This window comes from Globicephala melas, chromosome 3 (genome assembly GCF_963455315.2).
Source record: "Globicephala melas chromosome 3, mGloMel1.2, whole genome shotgun sequence".
In the NCBI taxonomy this organism is placed as follows: domain Eukaryota; kingdom Metazoa; phylum Chordata; class Mammalia; order Artiodactyla; family Delphinidae; genus Globicephala; species Globicephala melas.
In genome coordinates this window covers 42,677,479-42,694,454 of record NC_083316.1, presented here as the reverse complement: position 1 = coordinate 42,694,454, position 16,976 = coordinate 42,677,479, and the positions used below count along the sequence as shown (strand labels likewise).

Below are 16,976 nucleotides of genomic sequence, written 5' to 3'. Positions count from 1 at the left end.
TATATTTATTTATTTTAATTTTATTTATTTATTTTTTGGCTGAGTTGGGTCTTCGTTGCTGCACGCAGGCTTTCTTTACTTGCGGCGAGTGGAGGCTACTCTTCGCTGCGGTGCGCGGGCTTCTCATTTGCGGTGGCTTCTCTTGTGGAGCATGGGCTCTAGGCGCGCAGACTTCAGTAGTGGCAGCACGCGGGCTTCAGTAGTTGTGGCACGTGAGCTCAGTAGTTGTGGCTTATGGGCTCTACAGTGCGGGCTCAGTAGCTGTGGCGCATGGGTTTAGTTGCTCTGCAGCATGTGGGATCTTCCTGGACCAGGGATGGAACCCGTGTCCCCTGTATTGGCAGGCAGATTTTTAACCACTGCACCACCAAGGAGGTCCCTAGATGATTATATTTAATTTTACATTAGTTGTCTGGTTTTTAATCATAATTGTTTAGGGTAACAATATGGTTATATATGAATTTATTCTAAAATGATGATATATGTTGTTCTGTATTTTTATAAACAGGCTGGGTTTACTACTGGAATGTGTGTCATCATGCTGATGGGCCTTTTAACACTTTATTGCTGCTACAGAGTGGTGAAATCACGAACTATCATATGTAAGAACTTGCCACTGTAAAAACAGATGAGTGATATGGGTATTAAGAATTTATGCTGAGGTAGATCACTAATGTGTACATTTCACAAATGTGTTAACTATTTTCTGCCTAAAGATTTATTTCTCTAATTCATAGCATTTGACTGAACTGATATGTTAATGAATTTAGTGGCTGCCTTTGAAATTCTGAGAGTCTTGTTCTTTGCAGAGTGCATTTACTTTGGTGCTAATTTCCTCATAAGAATCATTTAAAAAGTTGTATTTTAAAAATAAGGTCTTTGCTAGAACTAAATTGAGAATTCTATGATTCTTATCAGTTTATGGTGACTTGTTTTGACCTATCCCTACCAAAAGATCTAAATGTTGGAATCTCCTAAAAGTAGAAATTGTTAAGTATGAAAATGTGAGCAATGTGTCCTTTGTAATGAATTCTCAAAGTTGTACCAATGCGTTACCTCCAGTCATTTCTATAATTTAGATCAGGGAAATACCTTTTTAGATTGTTTTAGTTTAGGACCTAAATAGACATACATTATTTCATTGAATCTTAGCAAGTGCGAATCAACAGACCAGGCTTTGCCTCCAGTTTTATTCTGTCTCTACTAAGCAGTGGTATATTTTCTCTTAATTGTATTATTTAGTCATATCCCTTTCCCATTTATCCACAAGTCCCTTGGTGCTCTTATAGATATGCTAAATTCTTTATATGAGGTAGCAGTTAGCCCTTTACCTGCTATTTTTTGTTAATTTCTTTCCTATTCAATATTTGAATGGCTTTTGTATCGTATTAGTTTGTTTATATCTGCCTATCTTTTCCACTGTAATTTCTATTTCTTCAGTTGATAGAAAAGGATAACCTTTCAGGTGCTATTTTTACATTGTCATCTAAATTTTCTGTTACTTAATTTTTAAATTAACTCAATTGTCTCAAATTTTTTTTAATTGAAGTATAGTTGATGTACAATTTTATATAAGTTACAGGTGTACAGTATAGTGATTCACAATTTTTAAAATTTATATTCCATTTAGTTATTATAAAATATTGGCCATATTCGTCATATTACACAATATATCCTATTAGCTTACTTTATACATAATATATAGTTTGTACCTCTTATTCCTCTACTACTCTATTGCCCTTCCCCACTTCCCTCATTATCTGAAATTTAAATTGGCATGTGGTGTGAAGTATGACTCAAGAAATGTTATTATTAAGTATGCCAAATATTGGATAATGTCTTCTGTCCCTTATTGATGATTTTTTCTAGCCTTGGTTTATCACTTGGTTTTATTAATTATAAAATTTTATGATACTATAATCTTTTCAGATTACCTGTACTATTTCATTCACCTACATTTCTTTTTATGTATTTGTTCTATAATTTTTTGTTTTGTTTTTTTAATTGAAGTATAGTTGATTTACAATGTTGTGTTAATTTCTGCTGTATATAATGTTTTAATTACTATTATTTCATAATATGGTCTAATGCCTGGTGGTGGAATACCCATAATCTTTTGCTAAATGTTTTGATTTAATTTGGAGAACACAAATTATGAATATGGAATATATGATTAACATCTAATTTTATTCTTTCCCTTTTATATTTTATCTAGCATCAGTGGATACCACTACCTGGGAATATCCAGATGTCTGCAGATATTATTTTGGCTCCTTTGGGCAGTGGTCAAGTCTCCTTTGCTCCTTGGTGTCTCTTATTGGAGCAATGATAGTGTATTGGGTGCTTATGTCTAATTTTCTTTTTAATACTGGAAAGTTTATTTTTAGTAAGTATCCATATCCATATTTAACAGAGTTACTTTCAGATACAATAACTACTATAATGTTTTCATTTCAACCTTAAATTCTGGCCTTGGGATTAATAAAGTAAAAAGTAATATTTGTAATTCTAGAAGATATACTTGATTCAGTTTCTTTTCTATGGTTATGATCTCAAATACAATGTGTATGTTAATTTCCAAAAATTAATTTTTGAATAAATAATATTCCTTCAAATTCTCTAATTAACATAAAATATTTCTAAGTTCTAACAGATGTTTTAAGCATTGCTCAATTTTTACCACAAAATTTTAGTGTAACAGAAAAACTTATGAAGTTCCTTGGTGTTTGTTGCTAAAGAATTCAATGTGTAGAGTCTTGAAGAAACAAATTTCAGTCATGTATTTTCAAAATATTAGAATCTAAAATTAGGAAACAATAGAATAGTGGAATTTATATGGGAAATATATTATTAAATAAGCCCTATATATTTAAAATCTAGATTTACATGAAAACCAAATTTCAAAATAAGTTCTAACATAACTAACTACAACAGCTAGTTTTCCTAAGAACTTTTGAGAGGCAGGTGAGTGAGGAAGATAAATTCTATTTTTATTTTAAACCATAAAATTAGCATTTTAATTAAGTTTTTTTATTAACAATCATTTTTATTGTATGAGAAATTATGAAATGTTTCAAACTACCAAGGAAATGCAGAGGGTAATAGAAATACCGTTGTACCCACTAAATGAGTTTTCATGTCTTAACATTTTGCCATATTTACATTAGTTCTCTATTCTTACAGACCTATAAATGTAGCCCCAGGTGTACTCCTTCTCAATTTCATTTTCCTTCTTCCCTAATTTTGGTACAAAATAATGGTACCTACATGTTTTTGTTATCTTACTATATAAATATATAAGCAACATACCATATTATTTTGCATGTTTTTAATCTGTATAAATGCTACTGCAACTTGCTTTTTTCTGTAATCATCTTCAATAATACATTGTTCTAGTTCAATTTAACTGCTTTATTCCATAATATGAATGTACCGTGACTTCTTTATCCATTCTCTTGCTATTTAATTTGTTTTCAGTTATGTACTTTCCTGTTACAAACAAGATTTTGTTAAACATCATTGTTTGTCTCCTTGTGTATATGTGGGAGAGTTTCTTCAAACTATGTACCTATAAGACAAATTGCTGGAACTTAGAATATTCACATTTTCAACTTCACTAGAAATTACGGGATTGTTCTTTATCATTCTTATACCAGTTATATTCCTGCCAACAGTTTAGGAAACTTCCCCTTGTTCCACATCCTCATCCACACTTGATATTATCAGACTTAAATTTTGCCAGTTGGGATATGGTTTAATTTGCATTTCTCCTCATAAGGAATGATCCTAGACATCTTCTCTTAATTGGACATTATATAGCTTGTTATATCCTTTGCCCATTTTTCTTTTGGATTGCTGGTCTTTTTCTTATTTATTTATAGGAACTCTTTGTAAAGTTTTGATACTAATATTTATTCATTAATGTATGCAAATGTCTTCCAGTTAGTGACTTATCTTCACTTGGTCTGTGGTGGCTCTCCGGTTCAGAAGTTTTTCTTTTACTTTCACATTACTCAGTCTTTTTCATTATGGCCCACAACTCTTCCACATACATTTTAGAATCAACTTGTCAAATTCCACAAAAAATTCCAATCAGAATTTGATTGAAATTGTATTGAATTTATCAGTGTACCTTAATGTATCAACCACTACCATAATTGATGTCATTAGGGTACTGACTTTAGAATTTGATTGGCATTGCATTGGATATATAAATGTGGAGAGAATAATATCATTAGGATACTGAGTCTTACTGTCCATGATCATGGCATGGAATAGTTCTCCATTTATTTAGGTCTTTTTAAATACCTTTTAAATTTTTATTGATAAAGGTCTTACATATCTTATTTTTAGACTTATTTTATTCTCAGGACCCTAAAATTTTTTTTCTTTAGTAAAGCAGTTTTAGTTTAATATTCAAATACACATACTTTTTATTATAGAAAATTTCAAACATGTACAAATTAAATGGAACAACATAAAGAACCTTCATGTTCCCCTCACCTGTTTTCTTTCCTTCGTAAAACAAAATTATTTGTTTGTTTGTTTGTTTATTTATGGCTGCATTGGGTCTTTTTTTTTAACACTTTTATTGGAGTATGATTGCTTTACAATGGTGTGTTAGTTCCTGCTGTATAAAAAAGTGAATCAGCTATACATATACATATATCCCCATATCTCCTCCCTCTTGCATCTCCCTCCCACCCTCTCTATCCCACCCCTCTAGGTGGTCACAAAGCACTGAGCTGATCTCCCTGAGCTATGTGTCTGCTTCCCACTGTCTATTTTACATTTCGTAGTATATATAAGTCCATGCCAGTCTCTCACTTCGTCCCAGCTTACCCTTCCCCCTCCCTATGTCCTCAAGTCCACTCTCTACACCTGCGTCTTTATTCCTGTCCTGCCCCTAGGTTCTACATAACTTTTTTTTTCTTTTTAGATTCCATGTATATGTGTTAGCATACGGTATTTGTTTTTCTCTTTCTGAATTACTTCACTCATATAACAGACTCTAGATCCATCCACCTCACTACAAAATACTCAATTTCGTTTCTTTTTATGGCTGAGTAATACTCCATTGAATATATGTGCCACATCTTTTTTTTTTTTCACATCTTCTTTATCCATTCATCTGTCGATGGACACTTAGGTTGCTTCCATATCTTGGCCATTGTAAATAGACCTGCAGTGAACATTGTGGTACATGACTCTTTTTGAATTATGGTTTTCTCAGGGTATATACCCAGTAGTGGGATTCTGGGTTGTATGGTAGTTCTATTTTTAGTTTTTTAAGGAACCTCCATACTGTTCTCCATAGTGGCTGTATCAATTTACATTCCCACCAACAGTGCAAGAAGGTTCCCCTTTCTCCACCCCCTCTCCAGCATTTATTGTTTGTAGATTTTTTGATGATGGCCATTCTGACTGGTGTGAGGTAATATCTCACTGTAGTTTTGATTTGTAGGTCTCTAATGATTAGTGATATTGAGCATGCTTTCATGTGTTTGTTGACAATCTGCATATCTTCTTTGGAGAAATGTCTATTTAGGTCTTCTGCCCATTTTTGGATTGGGTTGTTTGTTTTTTTGATATTGAGCTGCATGAGCTGCTTGTAAATTTTGGAGATTAATCCTTTGTCACTTGCTTCATTTGCAAATATTTTCTCCCATTCTGAGGGTTGTCTCTTCATCTTGTTTATGGTTTCCTTTGCTGTGGAAAAGCTTTGAAGTTTCATTAGGTCCAATTTGTTTATTTTTGTTTTCATTTCCATTTCTCTAGGAGGTGAGTCAAAAGGATCTTGCTGTGATATATGTCAAAGAGTGCTCTGCCTATGTTTTCTTCTAAGAGTGTTATAGTGTCTGGCCTTACATTTAGGTCTTTAATTCATTTTGAGTTTATTTTTATGTATAGTGTTAGGGAGTGTTCTAATTTCATTCTTTTACATGTAGCTGTCCAGTTTTCCCAGCACCACTTATTGAAGAGGCTGTCTTTTCTCCATTGTATACTGTTGCCTCCTTTATGAAAGATAAGGTGACCATATGTGCGTGGGTTTATCTCTGGGCTTTCTGTCCTGTTCCATTGATCTGTATTTCTGTTTTTCTGCCAGTACCATACTATCTTCATTACTGTAGCTTTGTAGTATAGTCTGAAGTCAGGGAACCTGATTCCTCCAGCTCCATTTTTCGTTCTTAAGATTGCTTTGGTTATTCGGGATCTTTTGTGTTTCCATACAAATTGTGAAATTTTTTGTTCTAGTTCTGTGAAAAATGCCAGTGGTAGTTTGATAGGGATTGCATTGAATCTGTAGATTGATTTAGGTAGTATAGTCATTTTCACCGTGTTGATTCTTCCAATCCAAGAACATGGTATATCTCTCCATCTGTTTGTATGATCTTTAATTTCTTTCATCAGTGTCTTTTAGTTTTCTGCATACAGGTCTTTTGTCTCCTTAGGTAGGTTTATTCCTAGGTATTTTATTCTTTTTGTTGCAGTGGTAAATGGGAGTGTTTCCTTAATTTCTCTTTCAGATTTCTCATCATTAGTGTATAGGAATGCAAGAGATTTCTGTGCATTAATTTTGTATCCTGCAACTTTACCAAATTCATTGATTAGCTCTAGTAGTTTTCTGGTGGCATCTTTAGGATTCTCTATGTATAGTATCATGTCATCTGCAAACAGTGACAGTTTTACTTCTTCTTTTCCAATTTGTATTCCTTTTATTTCTTTTTCTTCTCTGATTATCATGGCTAGGACATCCAAAACTATGTTGAATAATAGTGGCGAGAGTGGACATCCTTGTCTTGTTCCTGATGTTAGAGGAAATGCCTTCAGTTTTTCACCATTGAGAATGATGTTTGCTGTGGGTTTGTCATATATGGCCTTTATTTATGTTGAGGTAGGTTCCCTCTGTGCCCACTTTCTGGAGAGTTTTTATCATAAATGGGTGTTGAATTTTGTCAAAAGCTTTTTATGCATGTATTGAGATGATCATGTGGCTTTTATTCTTCAATTTGTTAATATGATGTATCCCATTGATTAATTTGCATATTAATGCAAGAATCCTTGCATCCCTGGGATAAATCCCACTTGATCATGGTGTATGATCCTTTTAATGTGTTGTTGGATTCTGTTTGCTAGCATTTTGTTGAGGATTTTTGCATCTATATTCATCAGTGATATTGGTCTGTAATTTTCTTTTTTTGTAGTATCTCTGTCTGGTTTGGGTATCAGAGTGATGGTGGCCTCGTAGAATGAGTTTGGGAGTGTTCCTTCCTCTGCAATTTTTTGGAAGAGTTTGAGAAGGATGGATGTTAGCTCTTCTCTAAATGTTTGATAGAATTCATCTGTGAAGCCATATGGTCCTGGAGTTTTGTTTGTTGCAAGATTTTTAATCACAGTTCCAATTTCATTACTTGTGCTTGGTCTGTTCATATTTCTATTTCTTCCTGGTTCAGTCTTGGAAGGTTATACTTTTCTAAGAATTTGTCCATTTCTTCCAGGTTGTCCATTTTATTGGCATAGAGTTGTTTGTAGTAGTCTTTTATGATGATTTGTATTTCTGTGGTGTACATTGTAACTTCTCCATTTTCATTTCTAATTTTATTGATTTGAGTCCTCTCCCTCTTTTTCTTGATGAGTCTGACTAAAGGTTTATCAATTTTGTTTATCTTCTCAAAAAACCAGCTTTTAGTTTCATTTATCTTTGCTATTGTTTTCTTTGTTTCTATTTCATTTATTTCTGCTCTGATCTTTATGATTTCTTCTACTGATTTTGGATTTTGTTTGTTCTTCTTTCTCTGGTTCTTTTAGGTGTAAGGTTAGATTGTTTGAGATTTTTGTTGTTTCTTGAGGTAGGATTGTAGTGCTATAAACTTCCCTCTTAGAACTGCTCTTGCTGTATCCCATAGGTTTTGGGGCCATCGTGTTTTCATTGTCATTTGTCTCTAGGTATTTTTTGATTTTCTCTTTGGTTTCTTTAGTGATCTCTTGGTTTTTTAGTAACATATTGTTTAGCTTCCATGTGTTTGTGTTTTTAATTTATTTAATTTATTTATTTTTGGCAGCATTGGGTTTTCATAGCTGTGTGCAGGCTTTCTCTAGTTGCGGAGAGCAGGGACTACTCTTCATTGCGGTGCACAGGCTTCCTATTGCGGTGGCTTCTCTTGTCACATAGCACGTGCTCTAGAGCGCAGACTCAGTAGTTGTGGCACAGAGGCTCAGTAGTTGTGGCTCATGGGCTCTAGAGCGCAGGCTCAGTAGTTGTGGCTCATGGGTTAGTTGCTCCGTGGCATGTGGGATCTTCCCAGACCAGGGCTCGAACCTGTGTCTCCTGCATTGCCAGACAGATTGTTAACCACTGCACCACCAGGGACGTCCTGTTTGTGTTTTTTACGTTTTTTTTCCCTATAATTTATTTCTAATCTCACAACGTTGTGGTTGGAAAAGATGCTTGATGTGATTTCAATTTTCTTAAATTTACTGCAGCTTGATCTGTGACCCAAGATGTGATCTGTTCTGGAGAGTGTTCCATGTGCACTTGAGAACAAAGTGTAATCTGCTGTTTTCGGATGGAATGTACTATAAATGTCAATTAAATCTATGTGGCCTACTTTGTCATTTAAAGCTTGTGTTTCCTTATTAATTTTCTGTCTGGATGATCTGTCCATTGGTGTAAGTGAGGTGTTAAAGTCCCCCACTATGATTGTGTTGCTGTCAATTTCATCTTTTATAGCTGTTAGCATTTGCCTTATGTATTGAGGTCCTCCTCTGTTGGTTGCATATATATTTATAATTGTTATATCTTCTTCTTGGATTGATCCCTTGATCATTATGTAGTATCCTTCCTTGTCTCTTGTAACATTCTTTATTTTTTTTATTTTTATTTTTTTGCGGTACATGGACCTCACACTGTTGTGGCCTCTCCCATTGCGGAGCACATGCTCCAGATGCGCAGGCTCAGTGGCCATAGCTCACGGGCCTAGCTGCTTCACGGCATGTGGGATATTCCCGGACTGGGGCACGAACCTGTGTCCCCTGCATCGGCAGGTGGACTCTCAACCACTGTGCCACCAGGGAAGCCCAACATTCTTTATTTTAAAGTCTATTTTATCTAGTATGAGTATTGCTACTCCAGCTTTGTTTTGATTTCCATTTGCATGGAATATCTTTTTGCATCCCCTCACTTTCAGTCTGTATGTGTCCCTAGGTCTGAAGTGGGTCTCTTGTAGATACCATATATATGGGTCTTGTTTTTGTATCCATTCAGCAAGCCTGTGTTTTCGGTTGGAGCATTTAATCCATTCACATTTAAAGTAATTATCAAATATGTATGTTCCTATTACCATTTTCTCAATTGTTTTGGGTTTGTTTTTGTAAGTCCCTGTCTTGTCTTGTGTTTCCCAGTTAGAGAAGTTCCTTTAGCATTTGTTGTAGAGTTGATTTTGTGGTGCTGAATTATCTCAGCTTCTCCTTGTCTGTAAAGCTTTTGATTTCTCTGTCAATCTGAATGAGATCCTTGCTGGGTAGAGTAATCTTGGTTGTAGTTTCTTCCCTTTCATCACTTTAAATACAACGTGCCACGCCATTCTAGCTGGTAGAGTTTCTACTGAGAAATCAGCTGTTAACGTTATGGGAGTTCCCCTGTATGTTATTTGTCATTTTTCCCTAGTTGCTTTTAATAATTTTTCTTTGTCTTTAATTTTTGTCAGTTTGATTACTATGTGTCTTGGCGTGTTTCTCCTTGTGGTTATCCTGTCTGGGACTCTCTGCACTTCCTGGACTTGGGGGCTGTTTCCTTTCCATGTTAAGGAAGTTTTCGACTGTAATCTCTTCAAATATTTTCTCGGGTCCTTTCTCTCTTTCTTCTTCTGGGACCCCTATAATGTGAATGTTGTTGCATTTAATGTTGTCCCAGAGGTTTCTTAGGCTGTCTTCATTTCTTTTCATTCTTTTTTCTTTATTCTCTTCCGTGGCAGTGAACTCCACCATTCTCTCTTCCAGGTCACTTGCCATTCTTCTGCCTCAGTTATTCTGCTATTGATTCCTTCTAGTATATTTTTCATTTCAGTTATTGTATTGTTCATCTCTGTTTGTTCTTTAATTCTTCTAGGTGTTTGTTCTTCACTTTTTCTAGGTCTTTGTTAAACATTTCTTGCATCTTCTCGATCTTTGCCTCCATTCTTTTTCCAAGCTCCTGGATCATCTTCACTATCATTATTCTGAGTTCTTTTTCTGGAAGGTTGCTTATCTCCACTTCATTTAGTTGTTTTTCTGAGGGTTTTTCTTGTTCCTTCATCTGTTACATAGTCCTCTGCCTTTTCGTTTGTCTATCTTTCTGTGAATGTGGTTTTCCTTCCACAGGCTGCAGAATTGTAGTCTTTCTTGCTTCTCACGATATAGTTTTTAATTATAAATAATTCAGGTTATTTGTTGCTGTTATAATAAAAGAACCTAATTAAATTTTTAATATTTATCTTGAATCTAGTAAATGTGTTGAACTCTTATTGCTTATAATTTTGTAGATTCACTTTCGATTTTCTATTTAGGTAGTTCTGTCATCCATGAATAGTGAAAAGTTCTTCCTCTCTAGTTATTATTTTTTGAATGATTCATATCTGTATGCATACATTTATATTTAATATGTACATATATACACACAGGCACATGCACACACATGTATATATGTTTACATATATATACATCTAGATATATTTATCTTTTTTTAAACTGTAAAGTTGTATGGATGCAGTGCTGGTAGACATCCTTATATTGTTCCTGAGGAAATCTTTCTAATGTTTCACCATTATATATTGCATTAGTTGTAGGATCAAAGGGTTGTACCCTTTAGTAATTCAGAGATGTTCTAGCCTATTGTTTTCTTAAGCATTTTTATTAATGTGTGCTGGATTTTATTAAATACTTAATCTACATCTCTTGAAATGATTGTAAAGCTTTTCTCCTTTAAATTATTAATATGGATAATTAAGTGAATACATTTTATAATACTTAAATCATACTTATATTCTGGGACAAACTTAAATTAGTTTGTAAGTCATGATGTTTATTTTAAATTTTCTTACTGGATTCAGTTTACTTTTGGGAGGAGTGGGAGTAATATTTTATTTAGAACTTTTGTGTCTCTTCGTAAGAGATAGTGGCCTAGAGTTTTTCTTTCTCATACTGTCCTCATTGAGCCTTGATGTATTAGGGCTGCGTGTAACAAATTACCATGAACTGTTTGGCGTAAAACAAGAGAAATTTGTTCTCTCCCACAGTCCTGGAAAATAGAAGTCCAAAATCAAAGTATCTGTAGGGCTCTCTGCTCCCTCTGAAGCCTTTAGGGAAGAAGCCTTTCTTGCTTCTTTCTAGTTTCTGGTGATCGACTGCTGGCAGTCTTTGGTATTCCTTGAGTTATAGGTGTATCACTCCAGTTTCGGCTTCTGCTTTCACATGGCCATCTCCCCTCAGTGTCTCTCTGTCCAAAATTTCCTGTTCTTATTAAAGACACCAGTCACTAAATTTAGGGCCTATCCTAATCCAGTAAAACCTAATGTTAACTTGATTATCTCTACATAGAGTCTGTTTCCAAATATGGTCACATTCTGAGTTTCCCGATGGACATGGATTTGGGGAGAATACAGTTCAACCCAGTATATTTGGTATCAAGGTTTTACTAGCGTTATGTAAGTCTTTGGCACCAGGAATTCCTTAAAGATTCATAACTTCCTATCTTAAATCACTAATAAGCCCTGGAGATAACTGTAAAAACCTAGAGCACTAGACTACTTCTTTCATTCTATCTTGAGAGGCATACAATGGAGATGAATAATTCACATATTTAACTTACTTTTATATAACTTACAATATAATTCACATATTTAATGTACAATGGAATGAATAATTCACATATTTAACTTACTCCAGCATTTTTTATCATCCTATTTTTAAGTTTTACATTACTTTTATTAATGCTTACTAAGGTTATAAAAGGTTAGCATCAAACAGAATAAAGTAAATTTCCTCAGGCAAGTAAAAACATATTCTTTACCCATTCTCTCATTCACTGTAGAATGACATGAATGCTCAGGTATCTGCATTAGCTTTTTGTTTTGCTACTTCTTTTAGTATTACTTAATGGTGCTTGTGAGCAATAATTACTATATAGCCTTCAGTTTATAATAGCACGTCCTATACTTTGTAAAAACTTTAAGTGTTTTTCCAGATAAACTCAGCTGTTACGAGTACTGGCTTTACCCCTTTTGCAGACTTTAGAACTTTATTATATAAGATGTAACTACACTTATATAAATTAGTGTCCGTATAGGTAAAAAAATTGTGCACACTGTCTTTATTCCAGGGCTTTTAACTAAATTCAGCCTTGTGAGTAGTTTTTTAAAAAAATCTTCAATCATGTAAAACACAGTGGGACTGTGACACCAATGACATTGTTCCTGTAAGTAGAGAAAGCTGAAGAAGGTAAAGCTATGTTAACAGTGAAGTAGCCTTTGTTCAGTGTACTAGGTAATATTACCACACAGTAGATCTTAAAAGATTTTTATAAGTAAAAGACTTTAGAGGGTGACTGATTTAGCATCTTTCATTCAGTATTAAACTATATTTTCCCCTTAATTTTTAGACTTTATTCATCACATTAATGACACAGATGCAATACTGAGCACCAACGATAGCAACCTTGGTAAGTAGTTTGGAATTGAAAGTTTGGCTTGTTTTTTTATTCATCACCTCGCTTCAAAAATGCTTTAAGGTAGAACCTATAACTTTATTTTAGGTAAATGACCAGCATAAAATCATTATGTTAAGTAAGCCACTATTAAGTTGTTGGCAGTCAGTATGTTTAAAAAAAAAAAAAATACTCCACAAAATTTTGTGTTAATGTGAGCTAAACAATATTTAGTTCATATTATTCAATCCACAGTTATAGCTCACATCTATAGTATCCATATTTGCCTATGATCAATACACATTTTGAAGAACCTATATCACTGCTAATTGTTTTGGAAGTCTAGAACCATAGTTCTCAGTTTGTTAACTTAGTTTTAGATATTTATTGTTAGTAATATTTAAGATATACAAATCTGTGGCCTAAATTTCCTAATAATGAACCAAGGTTAGTAAATACAGAAAAATAAATTAAAGATTTGTCAAAAAAAACCCTTAATTTCTTAGAAAAGTTTCTTTTAATTAATTTATTAAAAATAAACGTTTGTGGCCTATGGGTTTATCCAATATGGCAGTCATAGGAAGAGTGAATAGAAAAGATAACATAACCTGGTTAACAGTGTAACTAACATCACCTAAAGCTTTTATGTGTTTAAGTTTATACTGAATTCATAGCATTTTGATGGAGGTACACATTGATCACTAAGAGGACAATTCATTCAATGCATATTTATTAAGCCTATTACCTGTGAGGAACTGTTCTAGGCTCTGGGATATAATGGACAGACAAGAGTTTCTCCTCTCATAAAGCATACATTCCCATGTTTTCTATTCAGTGTCTTATTTTACCCCTTGATTAAACTGATTAACCTGTCATTTATTAACACTAGAAAATGAGTGAAGTATCAGCTTTTATTTCTGTGAACACACACATATACACTTTTCAATAATTATACTAAAGTATTTTAGTATAATTTAAACATATATCTCTTGCACCCTGTTCCTTACCTCAGAATTTTCAAAAGACCAAGTAACATACTTGTCTTAAAAGAGAAATTCATTTTACTATAGCTATTCTGATATCCATTGATAAAACTAGTTTATTAATATCTAATAGGATTTCTTCACTAGAGTTCATTGTTGAGTTCATAAATATCACAATTACAGTGATAATTTGGAGAGCACCATCAGCAAAGTCAGTTTAGTTTGCATAGTGATATGTTGATAGTAGCACTTCTTGATTCTTTGGTTTATTTTGAACAGTGTATTAAATAAAGTATGAAACAATCCGTCTCAGTTAATATTTAAAATTACAGCTCACATTTATTGGATACTTACTGTGTGCAGGCATTGTTCTAAATATTTTACAGCAACTCCATAAGGTCGATCTTTTCTCTCATTTTCTATGCAGAAACCAAGGTACAGAGAAGTTAGTGACTTGCCCAAGGTTACATAACTATTAAGTGACAGAGTCGAGATTCTTTATTCAGTCAATATACTTCCATAGCCTGTGTTCTTTACCACTGTAATTATTAGCACAGTTATTAGCACAAAAATTAAAGTTAATTTACTTCTCTCCAGAGCATAGAAGAAAAATGTGCATGTTAAAGTACTATGAAAAAAGGTGAAAGAAAATTGTTTAGTTTTGTGGTATGCGAAATAACGGATAGAGAATAAAATTGTCAGCATTTTTCACTAGCATTAAACATTCTTTACAAAGAGCTGATTATTAGAAAAAGTACTATTACGAAACTAGAAACAGTGAGAATGATTTGTATTCTCTCTGCTAACAGAAGATCAGTGTTAGGAAAAATACGTTTTACTCGCTTCGCAGTTCTCTGGATATCATCTGGGCTCTTAAACTGCTACAAGTTGTGATAAACGTCCAGGACAGTTACTGTGGATTGCTGGAATTCAAGATTCTTAAGCTATAAGCAATAATTAGATTTTGGCAATACCATGGCAGATGTTTTGATGGTGTCCACTTTTTATTCCAAACCCAGAGATTTTGTTTATTGTTAGAAGAAACCTGTTCTTTGGCCTTTGTGTGGGTTATTAGCACGGTGAACAATTACCTGTATGATATTTCTTATATTATTATACAAATAGGATCAAATATCATCCAACCCAGTATTTTCTCTCTAGCAATGGGACCAAAGGATATTTGGTAGGATAATTTTATAATTTCAAGTAGAAATTAAGGCTATACCTCAAAATTTTCTAACATTCTCCTACCTTTAATTATTTATAGGTAAAAGGTTTCTAATATAAGTATATATAAAATAGATAACAAGGACCTACTGTATAGCTCAGGGAACTGTATTCAGTATCTTCTAATAACCTATTATGGAAAAGAATCTGAAAAAGAATATATAAATATATAAATAACTGAATCGCATTGTTGTATACCTGAAACTAACACAACACTGTAAATCAACTATATTTCAATAAAAATAAATAATAAAAATAAATAAAAAGGGTTCCTAATATACCTAAATATAACCCTCTATTTTTTTCCAGAAAGAAGAAACTTAGCATTCATGGTAAAAATTGAGGTTGGCAGAACAAGTGTCAGTCTTGGGGGTAGTAATTTTCTGTTCTTTGTTGCCTTCTCTAATCTGTTGCTTCCCTATTGCAGTGATTTGTCCAAGCGCCAGGAGTGGTGACCATCCTGACAATGGCTCTATGATTTTCTACACCAATGACTCGGGACTCCAGCAGTTTGAAAAGTGGTGGAATAAGTCCAAGACAGTGCCCTTTTACCTCATGGGGCTCCTCCTGCCACTGCTTAATTTCAAATCTCCTTCATTTTTTTCAAAATTTAATATCCTAGGTAAGCCAAGGCACTGTGTTATAGAGCCTCTGTGTAGTAGAATACATGCTGGATTCTGTGGAAATATGGTCTGACTGGGGAAATATCAATACTTACCTTCCAGGCCTGTTCATCTATGTTTAATTTGTTCATGCATATGTTACCCTGCTTTTTGGTTTTCTTTATGGAGTTTGGAAGAGAGAAAAATATAGATGTGCTCTTCCCTGGCAGTCCAGTGGTTAAGACTTCACCTTCCAGTGCAGGGGGAGCAGGTTCAATCCCTAGTGGGGGAGCTAAGATCCCACGTGCCTCGCAGCCAAAAAGACCAAAACATAAAACAGAAGCAGTATTGTAACAAATTCAATAAAGACTTTAAAAATGGTCCATATCAAAAGACATCTTTAAAAAAAAAAGAAAAATATAGATGACCATTTCAAGTCCAAGCCCTTTTTAAGATGAGTTGCTGGGTGCATTAAAAAAAAAAAAGGACTTACCTGGTGGCACAGTGTGGATAAGACTCCACGCTCCCAGTGCAGGGGGCCTGGGTTTGATCCCTGGTCAGGGAACTAGGTCCCACATGCATGCTGCAACTGAGAGTTTGCATGCCAAAACTAAGTAACCCTCAAGCTGCAGCTAAGGAGCCCAACTCCCACAGCTAAGACCCGGTTCAACCAAATTAAAAAAAAGAGAAAAAAGGATGAGTTGCTGTGGTTTCCATTCTATCCTTACTGAACAGCTATTCCTCATTTCCTCTAAGAGAACAGCTAGAGGAAGTAGAGTAAGATTTCAGCAGGAGAGATCCAAAGGGGATAATTTAGGAATTCTCAATTCTAAGGGTTGGAAATATTAGAACTTACTAAGGGAGGTTATGGAATATTTTTTTCCTACAGTATCTATTTAAGAGTATAGCACAAAATTATCGCTTGACTTTCAACCTGGGATATTGTTCTCTAGCTGAAGCTCCTTAGGTTTATTCTGCTTCTCTCTTCCTCTGTGCTTTTTCTTTCTTAGAACACTATTGCCTCCTTAAAGGAACAGACTTCTTTTTGTGAGACCTGTTTTAGAAAAGGAACCCCTATGAAAGCGCAGATCTGGTTAACTAAAGACAAGGATATCATTCATAAAGAATTGATAACCTAAATAGATAATAGGATTTCACCTCCTCCCTATAGTTCTGACCTCTTGGTAGGCGGCCTAGAGTATGAAATAATTAGATTACTCATCACATCAAGGAGGTGGCTTTGGGTTTTCAGAAGACCAAAGGAGGAGGTAAGGATATTTCTCTATACCTCTGCCTCACAACAGGATTCACTGTAAGACTGACTACCACAGACACACACAGAAAATGAAGAGTTGTGGTTATATAAGCTTTAGCCTCTTGTATTCATCCTTTCTGAATCAGCTAACCTCCAAACCCACAGTAGAGCTTATATAGCTCATTTGTGGTTTCCTGATTTGCTTGCCGACTTTCCCATGGAACAGATCT

General features: G+C 34.3%; 1 protein-coding gene across 6 annotated transcripts in view; it reads left to right on the top strand.

Moving 5' to 3' along the window:
* The window catches only part of SLC38A9 (solute carrier family 38 member 9), a 110,811-nt gene that overhangs the window by 50,979 nt on the left and 42,856 nt on the right, over positions 1 to 16,976 (top strand). For all 6 annotated transcript variants that reach the window (XR_009563379.2, XM_030843360.2, XM_060295779.2 and 3 more), the window contains 4 exons: positions 509 to 602; positions 2,216 to 2,386; positions 12,635 to 12,694; positions 15,317 to 15,511. Coding sequence is in view for 5 of the 6 variants with exons in the window: in XM_030843360.2 (XP_030699220.1) it covers positions 509 to 602; positions 2,216 to 2,386; positions 12,635 to 12,694; positions 15,317 to 15,511 (520 nt within the window). In the remaining variant the exon portion in view is untranslated. The remainder of the gene's footprint in view (positions 1 to 508; positions 603 to 2,215; positions 2,387 to 12,634; positions 12,695 to 15,316; positions 15,512 to 16,976) is intronic.